Here is a 16,980-nt window from a genome sequence, read left to right on the forward strand (position 1 = left end):
TCACTGGGGTGAATACACTTGGTGAATACACAAACAGTTGGTTCATAAAGTAGTACTTTGATGTGAATATGTGCGCAGTATTCACTAACCATAAGCATTTTTTTTTTTATTCTTTGTGACTTCCGCCCTCTGCATTTTACAAAAGACCAGTCCTTCACTTTATATACTATAAAATATACCCCCACTGTGTTGCAATGCATGATGGGTCTATTGATCATGATAGTTGGTTCTGTGCTATATGAAGCTTCATTATTGCTGTTGGCTTAGAGGTGGGATGAAATACCTCAGAGCCTGTCAAGCAAACCCCATGAGTATGCTAAACGCTCATCTACCTTTCCTCCAGCTGCTTTTATGTGATTTGATATGGCATTTCCCATAAACTCCCTCAGTTCCTCCTCATTATGTTTATCTCTCTGCTCTCAGCGTAGAAGAATTATCTCTCTGAACTCTCTTTGCTAGCCTTCATGGCGTACAGTAGGTCTGACTATGTATGTATATGGTAAAGTTCAAAAGTCTGAGACCAGACACTAAGGAAAATGTTTCTAATTGGCATTTTTCTGACTGAAAAACCTTTTTGCCATTAGAAATTTTGTAATCAGCACCGTTTTATAACTGTTTGTTTCCAATATTAAATAGCATTATGAATCCCAGTTTTAAAATGTGGTCTCATATTTTGGACCTCGTCATATATCAAGACATACATCCTGTGTTTGGCCTCATCTGTGATGTAAATAAAAAGCAGTTGGGCTGTTCGTTCACCGGAAGCTATTTGTTGGCTGCAGTCCAGCTGTTTGGCGGAAATTGATTAAGGCCTTTAGAAAAAGAAGAAAGGAAAGCAGAAAAGCTTTATCATTTCCAGCTTAAGCATATGTCAGGCAGAGGATGAGGTTTGGGGCAGTGTGAAGAGGGAGGACATATAATTAGATTTTTTTTTTTTTTTTATGTAGTATAGCAGGCCCAAACATGTACCTCCTCAACCTTCATGGTGGGAGAGCTCTCTCTGAAGCTTTGTAATTCATCCTAACATTAATTAGGTGTCGACAGTTAATTGCTTTGGCTATATGAAAAGCCCCTTATACTGAAGGCCAACATAGCCAGCTGACACCCGCTCCATTTGGTCAGGGTGCTGCCTCTGGCTGTCAGTCACATTAAGTATGCCTGCCTCGTCAAACACCACAGAGGGAAAGAGACAGGAAAGACTGAGGTACTGGTGGAATGAGAGACAGGAGGAGGAGGAGGAAGAAAGTGATCTTATACTTTAAATCAGTCATCTGTTGAGAGAAATGTTTCTGTTCTGATAGGATCAAACTGGCAAGACAATGAAAAACATGAATAACAAAATGTGATTGTTACTTGTGACCGTTTACATTTACTTTCCAAAACAACGGTGCTTATATTTGATCATTTTGAACAAAGTCATTTAAAATCCTGCTGTATGGATCTTTTAATAAAGCACTTTGCAGTGTTTAGGAGGAAATCAAATGTCATGTGGGTTTAAAAACAGCTTTTTATTTGTGTTCTTTAAAACCTGCCCTTTTAATTCCAGCAATGCAATTTGTTCGAGAAAGTAAAATAAAATAATGTGTTGCCATATGGCTACACTGAACCAATAAGGGGCAAAAGCAAGGACAAAAATATTCTTAACCTTTCATAATCTTTCCTGTCTTTGACGTCAAAGGCTACACATTCAGTCAAACTCTGTATGGTGTTTTGATTCATTATTTTCCTGTGGCAGGATCTAGCCAATTTGTTCAAATGCCAACATGGACAGGCTGTGATATGCTTCATTTAAAAAAAAAAAAAAACTACCTACATTAAATATTATTCTCATACAGAGTTAAAATGGCTTGTGCATGACTACATTTAATGGCAACCGTTGGCCTGATATAATGACTATTGATCATTTTGATATTTGATTTAAGGACAGATTTGTTTTCTGTGCTCCTGAAAAACAAGTGAAAGTGTGAGCAAGCATACGGAGAGAAGAACTGAGGGATTGAAAGAGTAGAGAGGAAGGACAGTGATGGGTAGAGGGAACGCAAAGCTCATTGAGATGCAGAGGATATCCAGGCTGCAGGTGCACCCAGCTATTAAATCACAGCTTCTCCCCATCTCTCTCTCTCTCTCTCTCTCTCTCTCTCTCTCTCTCTCTCCCGCTCTCTTGCTCTCTGTACGTACCTGACATCTGATCTGTCACATCCTCTTGCTGAATACATCATGTCTTGCTTTCCATCAAATATATCTCCTTACTTCTTTCAACCCTTCTCTGATGCAAAAAAAAATCCCATCCAGAACTTCCTTGTTTCTTCTGCAGAAGTAATCAGACATACACATAAACACGATAGCCTTGTGCCAGTCTCTTCAAATCCTACCCAGTGTTTGTGACAAGTGCTTGATGAGCAGATGCTTGATATGTCTTTTTTTCTTTTGTCTGATTTGTTTTATATGTTTCCTGCTTATGATAACCCTGGTTCAAGCTGTCTAGTCAAAGCCAATCATAAAGGCAGTCCCATTTAAAAACACTTATGCTGCATTGCTTTGTCTTCCCTTTTTCTCTCAGTGTTCCCCTCGCTTTTCTTGTTTATGTATCTCTCATATTTGGAGAGAGAAAATAGGTCTGTGAATGCTGAGAGTGCATCACATGCCATTATGCAAATGAAGGGTGGGAGAACCTCACGTAACTACTTTTCTCTAAGCATAACACACACTTTCTAGACGTTCAGTGTTTATACTTAAATAAAACATGCTTTTTATCAGTGACGCACAATGTCATGCACACATGCATGTTGATTTTGTTATTCCACCCTTCTGTCACCATGGTGATATTAAAATCCCAAAGCAGTTTTTCTCCTGATGGCATTTAAGTGCTGTTTTCTTTCATATTATTTAATAGTTTAGAATTGTTTGTAGTATTTTCCTCTTATTCATAGTTCCATGAGTTTATATTAAATATTAATCTGTTTATAAATTATGTATGATACACTTTTGTATCATATACGTCACTGAATGCATGTGAAAACTCCTATGCACACACATCATACACATAAATCTGTTAATATCGGTTTATCTTCTGCGCCTTTCATCTTCTGAATTCGAACAAATGGTGAAAATATCTCCACATTCTTATTCATTTTCAGACAGTCAGTGTTTATGTAATAAATGTGTGTATGTTTATGTTTTCAGCTTCAGATGTTTCAAAGCATTACTCATTCAAGTTATTTTTCAGACAAAATAGTCCTTAACTGACCCTTACAGATGTTTTTGGCTAATAATCGACCTTCGCAAAAGCTTTTCATCTTTTCTTTTATCAAAGTCTGTGCAGAATCTGTATGTTTGAATTGTTTTAAACAATTTTTTTTTTCATAAATGATCAAAATTTGTGGTATTAACAAAACAATAAAAAGGGGTATTTTTTTCACATCTTTCAAATATTTAAAGCAATCTTAAAGTTCATACTGTGGATGAAACTATGTAGGAAATTATCACACAAAACATTGGTAAGAACGTTTTAACTTTATACTACAAACAGAACATTAGTTGTTATATGTATTGATTCATATTGATTGCAGTCTTTGAAGAGACTTAATTCTCATTGGACAATTTAGCCTGAGCTAGCAACCCTTTCTTTGACATCATGAAATGAATGCAGTATGTTGCCATTTTCTGAATATATATATCTGTGGGGGCCATATTTGCAATTCATTGTCATGAAGGGTGACATTTTAAGTTGAAAATCCCTTTTTAGATGCCAGCCCGTCTTGTACAGTAGATAATCTCCAGCTGTCATTGTTAGAGGAGCAGTTTTGACATGCCGTCTCCTCTTCTGTCAGAATCTGTCACCAAAACTGTTGTTTACATTCAGCCTTTGACAGTCCATTTCAAAGTGGATTAGGGGATAAGGGCGACCTGAGCGAGTTAATTTCCGTTTGCCGCCATAGTGAAAGGCCTGGGATGATGAGGATTTTGTCTGAGCTGCTGTCTAGAGGGTCATGCTCTCTCCTGTTTTGTTGGGGCAGAATGGAATTAGGGCTCGGCAGTGTGATGGTAGGAATGCATCAGTCGGAAGAGATTCTGCTTTAGCACAATATATTTGTGCAGCATATCAGCTATTTTGCAATGTTTTAGTCTGTTTTTAACCCAAGTGTTACATTTTGCACTGATGGCATGCATACACCACCATATAAAAGTTTGGAGTGATTCATTCAGGATAGGGCTGCAAAATGATTAATCGCGATTAATTGCATTCAAAATAAAAGTTTGTTTACATTCTGTGTGTGTGTACTGTGTATATTTATTTATAAATATAAACAAAGTGTACATTGTACAAACAAAGTGTACTGTGTATTTATATATACATACTAAATATACAGAGTGCATACATATAGTATGGAAACGTAAACTTTTATTTTGAACGCGATTAATCACAGTTAATTGTTTTGCAGCCCTAATTCAGCAGCAGTAAATTAGTGAACAGTGACTATACATACATTTCAGATAAATGCTATTTTTTTTAAATAATCCTAAATGTATCACTGTATCCATAAAAAAATATTAAGCAGCACAACCTTTTTTAATATAACAGCAGCAAATCAGCATATAGAATGCTGTCCGATATATCATGTGACACTGAAGACTGGAGTAATGATGCTGAAAATTCAGCTTGCCATCAAAGGAATAAATTACAGTTTAATATGTATCCAAATAGAAAGAGGATACTTAATATTTCACAATATTATTTATGCATTTATTTGATCAAATAAATTCAGCACTCATCAGCAGGAGACTTTTTCTAAACATTATTCACAGTGATATTATTAAAATAAAAAATAATAGTATAGAATAGTAGTTGGTATTTGAAATCACCCAGTAATGAATACATAAAACATTAAACTGATTAAATTTCCAGCAAAAAAAAAAAAAAAAAAACTATTTCTACTGTATTGTCATACCTGCTCCACCTCTCCATAGAATATACAGTATATTATATATAATGTACCCCTTAGCACAGATGTCGAGTTTTTTTTAATGTTTTGTAGTAAAAACTGATTTAAACATGGATATACTGACAATGTAAATATCAAGAATATTGCAAGGGCCTATAACGGTTACGATATATTAAACATGCTCGCAAAAGACCTGTCATATCTATCAGTTGGTTGCTTTACAGTACATCTTTGTTTGTTATAGGTTAACAGCCAGCTTTCAAAGTGCAGTATGTGGCAGCAAATAAAGATCCGTAACACCCACGCACACACTTTACAGAATGTAATTTGTGAGCTTGAGCTCCAGGATGCACAGATGTAGGTTATTGGCGGTGTATTTTTTACTTGAGCGCATTAGGCTTTATGCAGCGATGATAGGCTCAAACGGGCATCGATATGCATCCATGATAATGTTTGTCCTCCAATGAAACTGCATTCAGATTTTATATCGCCTCCGAGCCCTGCAGCCATTCCCAGAGCCTCTATATTTTACCCTCGTAAAGGAAACGTGTCAAAGCAGCAACCGTACCGTCCCTGCATATCCCCTGAGCTCAAGCTCAATCTCAAAAGACCAAAAAATAAAGAGACCACAAGTGTGATTTACATCTTATCAATTCTCAAAGCAACTTTTTTATAATTTAATCATTGTCACCAGAGCAATTCACTGGACTGTGAACCTGAATGTAATTATAAGAATAACTTATCTCAGGTTTGACACGTAAAGCCGGACAGTGCACAGCATGCATGAAATTATTGCTTTGATTAACGTCCATCCTAATCAGTCCACAGACCCGTGGGCTTAAATGTTAGTCAATTAAGGTGCTAAACGACTGACTAAAAGACCAATTAAAGAGGCCAAATATAGAAACAAAACTGTTTACTGAGGGTCATGTTATTTACAGGGTTTTAGCGCTCTGCTTCCATCGATATTCTGATCAGCAGAGGTGAGCGGTGAGGTTAGAAATTCTCAATTCTTCCGTGGTGATAATCTCATTCAGATCTCAACTCAATCGTGAAGTATTCACACCAGCGTGTTTATTTAGCAAGAAAAGTAATAGAAAATCCATATTTCATATCCGAAACCTAAGTGTCATAAATATTTGATAATAACAATCCCTTCCTGTCTGATACGGGGTTCGGCTTGAGACATGCCGTACGCGACCTCTCATCCATGTCATGAAGAAATGAGACAAAATAATAGAATTGTGTCAGAGATGAGGGTTTATCCTTTTATGTTATGATTTGTATTTGGATGCTTGCTTTGTATTCTGACAGCTGCTGAGAGAATAAGAGACAGGCTTCCGAGATTTGAGAGAAGCGCCCAATACGGGCCACTGAATAAAGCCTGATAATTCAAGGTAAAAGTGTGGGGAAATGTCACAGCGGGCCTCTGAGGAATTTCAATGACTGAGAGATGAAACCGCAGACTGAGGGGTTGAGCCAGGCGTTACAGCTGTGCGAACAACAGCGATCAATCCTCCCAGTGTCATGACAGACTGGCCTGGGGTGCTGACGTGCTTTACCAAAGGCATGTACATGGAAGACTGTATTGGGCCTTGAATTGTTGGGAGATCAATAAGCCGCACACTTTCTGTTGCATCTGAAGCATCATATTGAATGAAGCTATAGATCTGTAATTGTGTTTTTGTTTTTCTTGGTAAAGGTTTCTTTCATGTATTCCTTGGGCAATTGAGCATCTGTAGGTTGCTTTGATTGTTACTGTCTTTAACAGTTAAAGGTCCCGTTTTTCGTGATTTTTTTTTTTTTTTGAAGATTTGATTGTGTTTACAGTGTGCAATATAACATGTGTTCGCTTTGTTTTAAATAACACAGTATTTTTCACACAATTCACTTAGCAGTATACCTCTGTTTTCACTGTCATAAAAACGGGCTGATGACTTCCTTGTTCTATAAAGTCCCTCTTTCAGAAATACGTAACGAGTTCTGATTGTGCCAGCGGTTGTGTTGTGATTCGACACCAGCTTAGCGCACGTCACCCTCCTCGAAACGCGATTGGACTAGTTTTGGAGTAGTTTTGAGAAGCAAGTGGGCAGGATTTGTTTTGAAAACCTGGCAATCCTGATCTGAACGCACGTGCTGGAGATGTACTTCTAATCACAGAATGCCTTTACTGACGAGATGCGCATGAAAATCGCATTTGATTTTTTGGCACAGTGCTACCATCTAGTTAATAAAGCTAAACAGCGTTGCCCTTTGTGTAATAATTTTCGGGAACCGAGTTAAACAAAAATTGTAACCATTGATCTCTAAGTACATCGTCCCTGGGAAGTCCAAAAAAAGTTTATTGGACTCTGGGATGAAAATAACAGCGTTTTGACGACATTGCGACCAAACGCACTCTTCAAGCGCAACTCTTCCTCTTCTCTGTGCAGACCACAAGACCACGCCCATTTTTTGGTGTATTCCTGTGGGCGGAGGTTAGTCAAAAAACTTTTTTAGTGACGTCATTACTGCAGGAACTAGAGGGATGTAGTTTAAACTGGTCGTTCGATGTAGGCAAATTCTGTTAAATAAAATATCTCGGTTGGCATTGAACTTTGAGCTTCAGAATTTTACAGATATTATTTATACTCTAACAACAACATTACACACTAACTAAAGTTTGAAACATGGGATCACGAAGAACAGGACCTTTAAATCTTAGCATTTTACATTGTGGGTACCATTGCTGATGTTTAGTTGTGGAAAGTTAAAAGAAAATGCTTTTGTTTCCTATAATTTGTATGTAATAATGTATTGAGCTGAAGTACCTATTGTCTGTCTTTCTCACAGTCACCTGTCCTATGAACGAGGTGTTGACAGCCTCCACAGGAATAATCCTGAGTCAGTCACCGGGCAGCAGCCTGCCGCACTTTGAGTCCTGCTCCTGGGTGGTGAAGGTGGATTCAGGATACAATGTCACTTTCACCATTGAACACTTCCAGACCAGCAGACAGTTTGATGAGCTGGAGATCTTTGACGGTGAGTGGATTCATAACATAAATCTATCACATATCTTTTATTAAGAATCATCCTAATACTGTATGCTGATTCGCTGCTCATTATCAATATTGAAAACTGTTTTGTTTATACAGTGTTATATGTTGCTTATCTATTTTGTAACAATGTTCATGTCATAAAAATAAATAAAGCTTTATGATGAGATTGAATCACGGTACAAACATCATAGCGAAACTACTTCTGACATGGTTTTTGGTCACAAAGGAGTGTTTTTTTCTTCTCCTTTCAATACAATTACTGACATGCACCTCACAGGTAACCTTGCGCTGTTGAGCAAGATAGACAGTTGAAGAGAGGCCAAAAGGGATGACCTTCGCTTTTACACAGTGTAAACCTTTTGTAAAAGGCAAAGGAAATTGCTTTAGCCAACAGAGGTCTGTTCAGGGTCAGGCTTAGGTCAGTGGCTTTACTGGGGTCAAAGTGATCCCATTTAGACTGAGATTAGGAAGTGGATTACAGGTCAGAAGGGTCATCTTATACACATGGAGGCTCATCACATTTTAAGCATCATTAAAGTGGCCCATGGCTAAGTCATGCAAAAAAAACCTCCCCCCACACCCCCATACAGCATTCGAAATGTTGCCATTTGAAAATAAATATAAATATGGAAAATAAAGGTGAATAAAATAAAGTGCAAATGAATAAAGATTACAGCCAGTAATATAATTTATTAAACAATGAAAATCATGCAGTCTTGTTGCATATTGTGAACATGGCGTTTAACAGTCTCTTTGGCTCAGTAAGACTGCATTTTGAACAAATTCAGTTCTTTAAGAGGAAATACTTCTTTTTAGTGTCACATAAACTTTCAGGACTCATTATAAAATGCTGATTTGATGGCCAAGAAAAAATTATTAATGGTCCCCAAACTAATGTGTGGCCATGTCAGTGTTGAAAATCGTTGTGCAGCTTAATATTTTTGTAGAAACAATGATATGTTTAGGGTTCTTCTTTGATGAATACAAAGTGAAAAAAAAAACAAACACACATCATATATTTAAAATAAAATAGCTTGCATTATAATGTCTTTACTGTCACTTTGAATCAATTTTATGCATCCACGTTAAACAAAAGTATTAGTTTATTAAGAAAAAAAAAACATACTGACCCAAAACTTAATGGTAACGTCAATGTATATTGTATTGGGCATTACGTTTTCTGAAATTTAGTCAGAGTTTGAAATTCTACCCCAAATATTATTTATTCTTGTAGTAACTCAAATGATGTAATGTAAATCTAAGCATTGTTAAAAAGAGAAAAAAAACACACTCTCAGAAAACAGTTACTTTTTTTTTATTTACTTTTTTTTCTGAGAGTGCAGTATGTGACAGCCGGACCTCACAGAATCATTTTGTGCAACACACTTTTTTCTGAGGCTGATAAAGCGCCTCTGCTGGTGTTTTTTCGCTTGTCATCTGGGAGCAGTGTGAGCTACTCCTGAGGGGAGCTGGCATGCTCAATGCTGATTACGCTTTCAACTCCCATTGCGCCACGAAGCAGACTTTGCTTTTCACAACATGCCAAATCCAGCCAGATCACACCAGATCCCTTTACCTCCCTGCAGCTTGGCCCAGACGCTAACATGATGTCAGGAATGGCCTTTAACACACACACACACACACACACCTCTCTGGACTGAATCAGAGTTCAGCTGATCTGAAAGTGCTTCCAGTGAAGTTTATGAACAGAGCCCTGTCACTCAGCATTAACCATGAGAGGTGGAGAGGCTGTGTTGTGACAGGAACACACCACTGTTATCACTGCTGGTTGTAAACATGTCAATTTGAAGTTTGTAAGATATGTGGCTACGGATAGTGACAGCGAGAGATTCGAGATTTTTTTTTTTTCAGTTCAAAATATTAGAAAAATATATAATAAACCATTTTATTTGTTTTTTATTTTCTCTTTCTTTTTTTTGTGTATGATTCCCAAGTTCATATGTACTCCAACTTTTAGTCAATCTAAATAGAATCTATGCATTTTAAATTCACAGCTGAGTTGTTCACCAGAGATGCATCATCACATACATGGGAACTTTATGCTTTGCTTTATCCTGCAGGTCCATCAAGACAGAGTCCACTGCTCATTTCTCTGAGTGGGAACTATTCATCTCCCTTCAGTATTACTAGCACTGCAAACAAGGTTTACCTGCACTGGTCTTTTGATCACACCTCCAGCCACAAGGGCTTTCGAATCCGCTACTCCGGTGAGTATTCAAACACATCATTAAAACACACTGATTGTATTTGGATTTATTCATTTAGTTTCGATTTAAATTAGAAGTAGAGATGTATTTCCAAATGCATGCAAACAATACGGTGAACTGTATATTTCATTTACACACACACACACACTACTGTGCAAAAGCCTTAGGCTAAATCTAGGAAAACAAGGCAAACGTCTCCAAGACACTTGAAGAAATCTTCCTACAAAGTACAGTACTGTGGAATATTAGTTTAAAAAGTTAGGGTGTTTTCAAAAATAGTCATAAAAAGATTGTATTTGTCAATTAACTGAATTAAAACAACATTTGGTGTGACCACCCTTTGCATTTAAAAGTTTTGTCTAAGGTACACCTGAGCATGGTTACTCGGGTAGCTTTATAGGATGGTTTCTTGTAGCATCTTAAAAACGATTGAATTTAAACAAGACTAGGTACTGTGAAATAATACTATTACGTCTTCCCATCCTGCTTGCGAAAACAAGCGTACAGTGTAACTAGTGCAGTTTGAGTCATGAACAAATGACTCTTATGAGCCAAATCTTTTAATGGATCGGCCAAAAAGAGTTATCGGTTCGGTTTACAAATGACTACATCTTACAAATCAGATGACTCCTCGACTGCCTGAATGTTTATGACAGCTTACAGTTAAAGATATGCATTCACAAAACAACCAATTATGACTCCCTGCTGCAAAATCAGAATTACGCAGGAAACACCGCCACGAGCTATCAAGACCTGATTGCACCGTTTCATGAGCAATGGCGTAATTCTAAATGAGTTATTCCCCCGTAAATATTGAAAAAGTTTCCGTATGCTCCTAATCATTAGCATTTCAGAAGAATGACTAATCACCTCTTTGTCTGGCTCATCAGGGTCCTTTTTCTCGGCATCAGCTTTGTTTAGCTTTTTCCGCTCTCTCCTCGCATGATGGATTTTTGATATAGGGCTCTGTGACAGTCTGGGTTAGCAGCGGCAGCACACCTAGGTTTCCCTCCTCAATATGGTTTCCCTTCTGTAGCGATACCTTGGTGGGACAAAAACAGATGGTGGGACAGATTCAAAGCTTCGTACCGTTTTCTTTCTCAATCCATCTTTTATCTCCACAGGCTGTTAGTTCATCAACTGTAGCGGCTCCTTTCACTCCGCCTCCCTCTCTCTTTTGTTCCTCTCTTAATTTTTCTTTTCATATCCTGACCTTTTCTTCCCACCATCACCTGTGTGAGGTTTGCTAAATGACTGGCTTTGAAAAGTTTGAAGGCCTTTCTTTGGAAAAAGAAGAGTGCATGTTAAAGGTTGAAGATTGACAGCATCAACTTTGTAATTTATTAAAAACAAGGGCCAAGGAGCATGAAAGTTTTATTTTGTATCGCAACTATTAAATGCAAAGCCGGGGCTCTTGGGTTACAGTCAGGTAGGAAACAGCACCGCGACAGGCTGACGTAGATGCACAAAGTATTTGAGCACGAAGGCTTCTCTTAAAGCTAGACCTCTGTGGCCAACAATCAATAGTCTTTTTAGCCATTCAGAGGGCAGCACCTGCTCTATCACAGAACAAAACCGCTCTAAAACCGCACTCTACGCCATTTAAACCATTAGTGCAGCTTTTATTCAAAGTTTTACAACAGGTATGTGATGTGTAAACTTTCAAATTCGTCCATTATCTATAATCTCCAGTCGGGGCTAATGGACGAGAAGCTGGAAACATTTTGTGTCTCAGTGGTTTGAGCATTAGAAAGATGTGTGCCTTGTAAAACGTGATGGTTTCCCCTCCATTACTGTTATCTTTATTTATTTATTTTCTTTGTCCCACGATAGGTCAGCGTTTACTTTTTACATTTTCTGTGAAGAGCTACATTTCCATGAAATGACTTGATGAGTGCAGTTTTCTTTTTCTGTGTTGATGTTGTTTCTATCTGTCTTTTTTTTTTTTTTTCGTCTATCCATGTACTTGTTTCAGACGGGCATGTTTGATTATTGCGTAGTCTCCTGCCATTACAGTGTATTTAATATGACTTTAATGTAGCTATAGCTAACAGCTGTTCAGCTTAAAAAAAAAAAAAATGTCTCAAGACCCTTTTGCTCCATTCCATTTTATTGCCTTTTATTGCCATCTTGCTGTTTTCAATGCCAGAATGTGTCCTGTGTGAGAGCTCCCTCACTCTCCGAAAGGAAATCATCATTGCTAGACATTGTGTTGGACTGAAATTAGAATTGTTTTAATGGCATTTAAATGGAAGTTCTGCAAGAGTTTGTTCATCTAATCCAACACGGGGGGATATACATAAGCGGCTGCTTGAACTGCAGAAAATCATTTTCTCAATCAGTATTTTTGCATCATCCTTTGCATAGTGTATCTTGAATACACCTAGAATGAGTTTTCTGTGCAGTTTGCCTTTGCAAGTTAACTTTGCTTGTTTTATAACAAAAAAATAAAGCTTAAGAAAATGATTTGTATTAGTCTTCCTCTCTTCCTTTTCCAGGAAACCTCCACTAATCTAATACTAATTAACTTTCATTAATTAAATAGTCCAGGGGGCGACTTCCTCAGGTCCCTGCATTACGGGCAGCTAGCCAAACCTGTTTACCTGTAGCACTGAAGGGTTATATGAATATGTGAACTCGTGAAACAGATAGGCTTGTAATGCGGTCATAGCGATTAATAATGCGACAAATTGCATTCCTGCCCCATTTCCTCCTAATTTCCTCCATACCTCCTTTTTTAATATTATGCTGGTATCATTACCGTCATTCTTTTTCTTGTTTGGTCTGCAAGCAGAACAGCCTGCTAAGATCTGATCTCGGATGCCTCGTGTGCCACAGGAGAGAATGTGGCCTGGATTGCATATGCTAAACAACATAACTTTGTATAATGACTCTCGTTGTATTCTGAATTATAATTTAGACTTGAAATTACAATTTAGCGTCTTTTTAATCAGACCTCAGCTCCCGGCTGCATTAATATCCGCTATTTCCAGTAAACAGGATGAGGAATCAAAATGCAATAAGCAGCAGGTTTCACAGACTCGTGTGTTTTTGACTTCTGGCTGTGTTTACATTCGTATGTGCTACAGCGGCTTACTGCAGTACCCCAGACCCTCCTGTGAATGGCTCAGTGCATAGCCAGACAGGCACAAAACTTGGCAGTACCTTGCGCTTCAGTTGCGACCGGGGCTTCAACCTGATTGGCCAGACCACCGCCACCTGCACCCGCTCCCCGCAGGGCATCTACCAATGGAACGCTCCAGTGCCGCTTTGTCAAGGTGAGTCTGAAAATCTTGTCTGAAATACCTTGGACAAAGTCTGGAGGCGATTATCCGCCTTTCATCGCTGAACCCTCTCTGCGAAAGACCGGCGCCGGTGTGGCTGATTCCGTATTCAATCAATGTTTAGGGCTTGGCTGCATCTGTCAAATTGCTCATCACAATAAATGGGTTAGCCAGGAGCCATAGCTGCGAGACTAGTGCTAATGTCCTGTCCGATGGGAGAGTCTCCTCAGAAAGAGGCAGTTATCATCCACTAAAGAAGCGGCCTCCACGGGGTCTGCCGTTTTGCAGTCTCTGAATTGCTTCGTTTTATCACCACTTCCTGGCTAACAAAGGCCTCACCTGTGAGAGAGGTGAATTTCTCTTTGACAGGGATGGTGTGAGATGCCTTAGGCACATTGACATCTCTATTGAACATGCTGAAAGGAGCTTTTTGTATTGGAAAGTGGAATGTAGTTGACTCATGATTGATTGAAAGTTGAGTAGTTTGATATTAAATCCATTATGTGTCAGTCCTTTGAAAGAAGAGGCATTATAATGACCTCTGAGACTATAGTAGTTACTGGTCTGGGCTGAACATCAGAAGTTTGTTGGTTCAAACAAACGAGGGACCAATCATCAACTCTAAAAATCCTGAAATCGTTTCTATTGTGGCCTTGAGAAAGACAACCTTGGGTTGGTCCCGAGGGACTGTTGCTGTAAGTTTACTGTAAATCAGATTGGATAGAAGCAATTGCTAAATGTCAAATTAAGATGGCAGATGAGATTTGTGGGTGTCATGTAAAATAAAATACTATTTTATTTTGTATTATTATTTAAAAATGTGATTTATTGTAGTATTTTTTTCTTTTTAGTATTTGCTTTGTTTTTAATGTTAGCTTTTTAAAATAAATTTGTATTGTTGCATTCAATGATAAAACAGCAAACCAAGTGTCATCTGCAAATTTTTGTTTGTTTATTTAGATATTTTTTTTGTTTCTGTTTCTACAGTATTTGCTTTTTTAATAATGAATGTTGATTTATATTTTGCTGTGTATGACATAGACATTTCTGTATTTGCATATGGCTGAAGTGCCCAAATACTTGTTGAGGCCAGAGAGATTGTTGTGTTTATACTGTATTTACTCGCTGGTGGCTGTACAGAATGTTGGCGTTCTCACTGTGTTCTTAGTCCATGTCCGGATGTAATCTACATCTTGTGCCAGTTGCTTTCTAGCTGCTCTTGTTTACCTTCCCAGAACCACTGCAAGCTTGTGTTTGCACAGTTGCATTGCTGCTTTTGGTGTGTTCATGGAGTGTGTTTACACTGAGTGTTCTTTGAAATGTGATGGCAAAAAAAATACCCACTTTCCTTAGGGTTTTGTGAGAAAATATTTTAGTTTGTTTTTGAGGTCAGAATCTTTCTCTCCTTCACAGTTGTTTCCTGTGGGATGCCCCTTGCACCAGTGAATGGCACTGTCATCGGGCAGGACTTCACTCTCAGCGCTAGAGTCTCATTTTCTTGTAATCCTGGTTTCCGATTGGCCAATGCTCAGCCGGTGTCAACGCTTTGTCAAGAGTCTGGGAGGTGGAGCCCGATGGAGACCCGCCCTCGCTGCGTCCGTGAGTTCCTGAACGCCCCAGTCACTGTCCTTATTTACATAAAAGATTGATAAAAGAAAGAAAAGACAAAATGGGTATTATCTTGATGGGTATTATTTATTATCTTTTTTCTTTCACTTGAAAAGTCCACATATAATCTTGAAATCAAAATTTAATTTAAACATGGAAATTAATGGAACAATTTTGCAAAAGAATAAACTACTGGATGGATGGAAGGATGGAAGGATGGACGGACATAAGACATATGTTGCTGTAGGTCTTAACCAAACAGCAAATCTGTATTACTACCTTTGACCCTCCAGCTGTGACCTGCCCCGACATCGGCCACTCCGCAGTGGATCATGGGAGGTGGAGGCTTATTTATGGCATGCAGAATAAATATGAGGCCATGATGATGCTGACCTGTGACCCTGGATATTTCTACAAGGGTCAAAGGGTCATACGCTGCCAAGCTAACGGCACCTGGGATTACCCTGAGCCGAAACCGTCCTGTGAAAGTGAGTGGAGTATTGACTTTAGTGACATTAAGACATACGCGTTGAGACCACAATATTTTCAAATGAGGATTTGTTTAAAATTTTGATTTAAATTAGGATAAGTGGTTTGGAGAATGGATGGATGGATTTTCAAACTTTAATTGAAAACCCCTGATCTAGTATGTCATGATATAATTTGCTATTCAATTTACATACCAAATAAAGGTTGGGGTGGGGTCAATTTCAGGACTTTAAAATGAAATTCTGTTCATAGTAAAAAAATAATAATAATGATAATAATACTAATACATTTTTTATCTGATTTTACCTAGTCATTTCCTGTGGTGACCTTGGAACCCCTCCGAATGGGAATAAAATAGGAACATTAACCGTGTACGGAGCGACTGCCATTTTTTCCTGTAACACGGGTTATACTCTGGTGGGCTCCAGAGTGAGAGAGTGCATGTCCAATGGCCTGTGGAGTGGAGCTGAGGTCCAATGTCTTGGTGAGTCTCTTTACTTCCATTATGGGACTCCATCATGTAAAAGAAATGAGAAAATGTACCCTTATGTTCTCTAAATGAGCATTTACGGTATTTTTCTTCAACAGCTGGGCATTGTGGCACACCAGAGCCTATTGTGAATGGCCAGATCATCGGAGAGAATTACAACTACAGAGGCAGTGTCGTTTACCAGTGTAATCCTGGTTTCCGACTCATCGGCGTGTCTGTTCGCATCTGTGAGCAGGACCACCGCTGGTCCGGAAAGACTCCTGTCTGTGTCCGTAAGTGTTGCTTAAGCAGCCTGATATGACGCCTTTTGACAGTTGCATTCCTCTGAGAAATAAAATAATCATGTAAATGGATATTAATATGTCGCTCTGATTTTCTGTTAGCCATCACCTGTGGACATCCAGGCACCCCTGCTAATGGTGTGACCCAGGGAATGCAGTTTAACCTGAACGACATTGTGCGTTTTGCCTGCAACCCTGGTTATGTTCTGCAGGGTGCAATCAAATCTCACTGTCAGCCCAACGGCCAGTGGAGCAACGCTCTGCCTAAGTGTAAAAGTAAGTCCTGTGGCTTCATCATCAGTGGTGATCCGTAGTGTGTACTGTATGTGTGTAACTTGACAAGGAAATGTGAATAGTGCTGTTACGTTAAAATAACTTGACTGCTCTATTCAAATCTGCTCTATACCTCAGCATGGTGCAGAACAAGAGTACGCGTTCTAATGGTCCTTAACTGAGAAATAACAGCATTTAAATAATGAAAGTAATGCTTTTCATTATATATATATATATATATATATATATATATATATATATATATATATATATATATATATATATATATATATATACATAGGACTGTAGAAGCTGCTTTAATCCTTCAGAAATCACTTGTCATTAG

General features: G+C 38.4%; 1 protein-coding gene across 1 annotated transcript in view; it reads left to right on the forward strand.

The window, feature by feature from the left end:
• The window catches only part of csmd2 (CUB and Sushi multiple domains 2), a 280,903-nt gene that overhangs the window by 241,003 nt on the left and 22,920 nt on the right, over positions 1-16,980 (forward strand). The window contains exons 47-54 of the mRNA XM_026288864.1: positions 7,776-7,964; positions 10,063-10,209; positions 13,299-13,487; positions 14,907-15,092; positions 15,395-15,589; positions 15,901-16,074; positions 16,179-16,352; positions 16,464-16,637. Of these exons, the coding sequence (XP_026144649.1) occupies positions 7,776-7,964; positions 10,063-10,209; positions 13,299-13,487; positions 14,907-15,092; positions 15,395-15,589; positions 15,901-16,074; positions 16,179-16,352; positions 16,464-16,637 (1,428 nt within the window). The remainder of the gene's footprint in view (positions 1-7,775; positions 7,965-10,062; positions 10,210-13,298; positions 13,488-14,906; positions 15,093-15,394; positions 15,590-15,900; positions 16,075-16,178; positions 16,353-16,463; positions 16,638-16,980) is intronic.

The sequence above is a fragment of the Carassius auratus genome, chromosome 19 (assembly GCF_003368295.1).
Source record: "Carassius auratus strain Wakin chromosome 19, ASM336829v1, whole genome shotgun sequence".
Classification (NCBI taxonomy): Eukaryota; Metazoa; Chordata; class Actinopteri; order Cypriniformes; family Cyprinidae; genus Carassius; species Carassius auratus.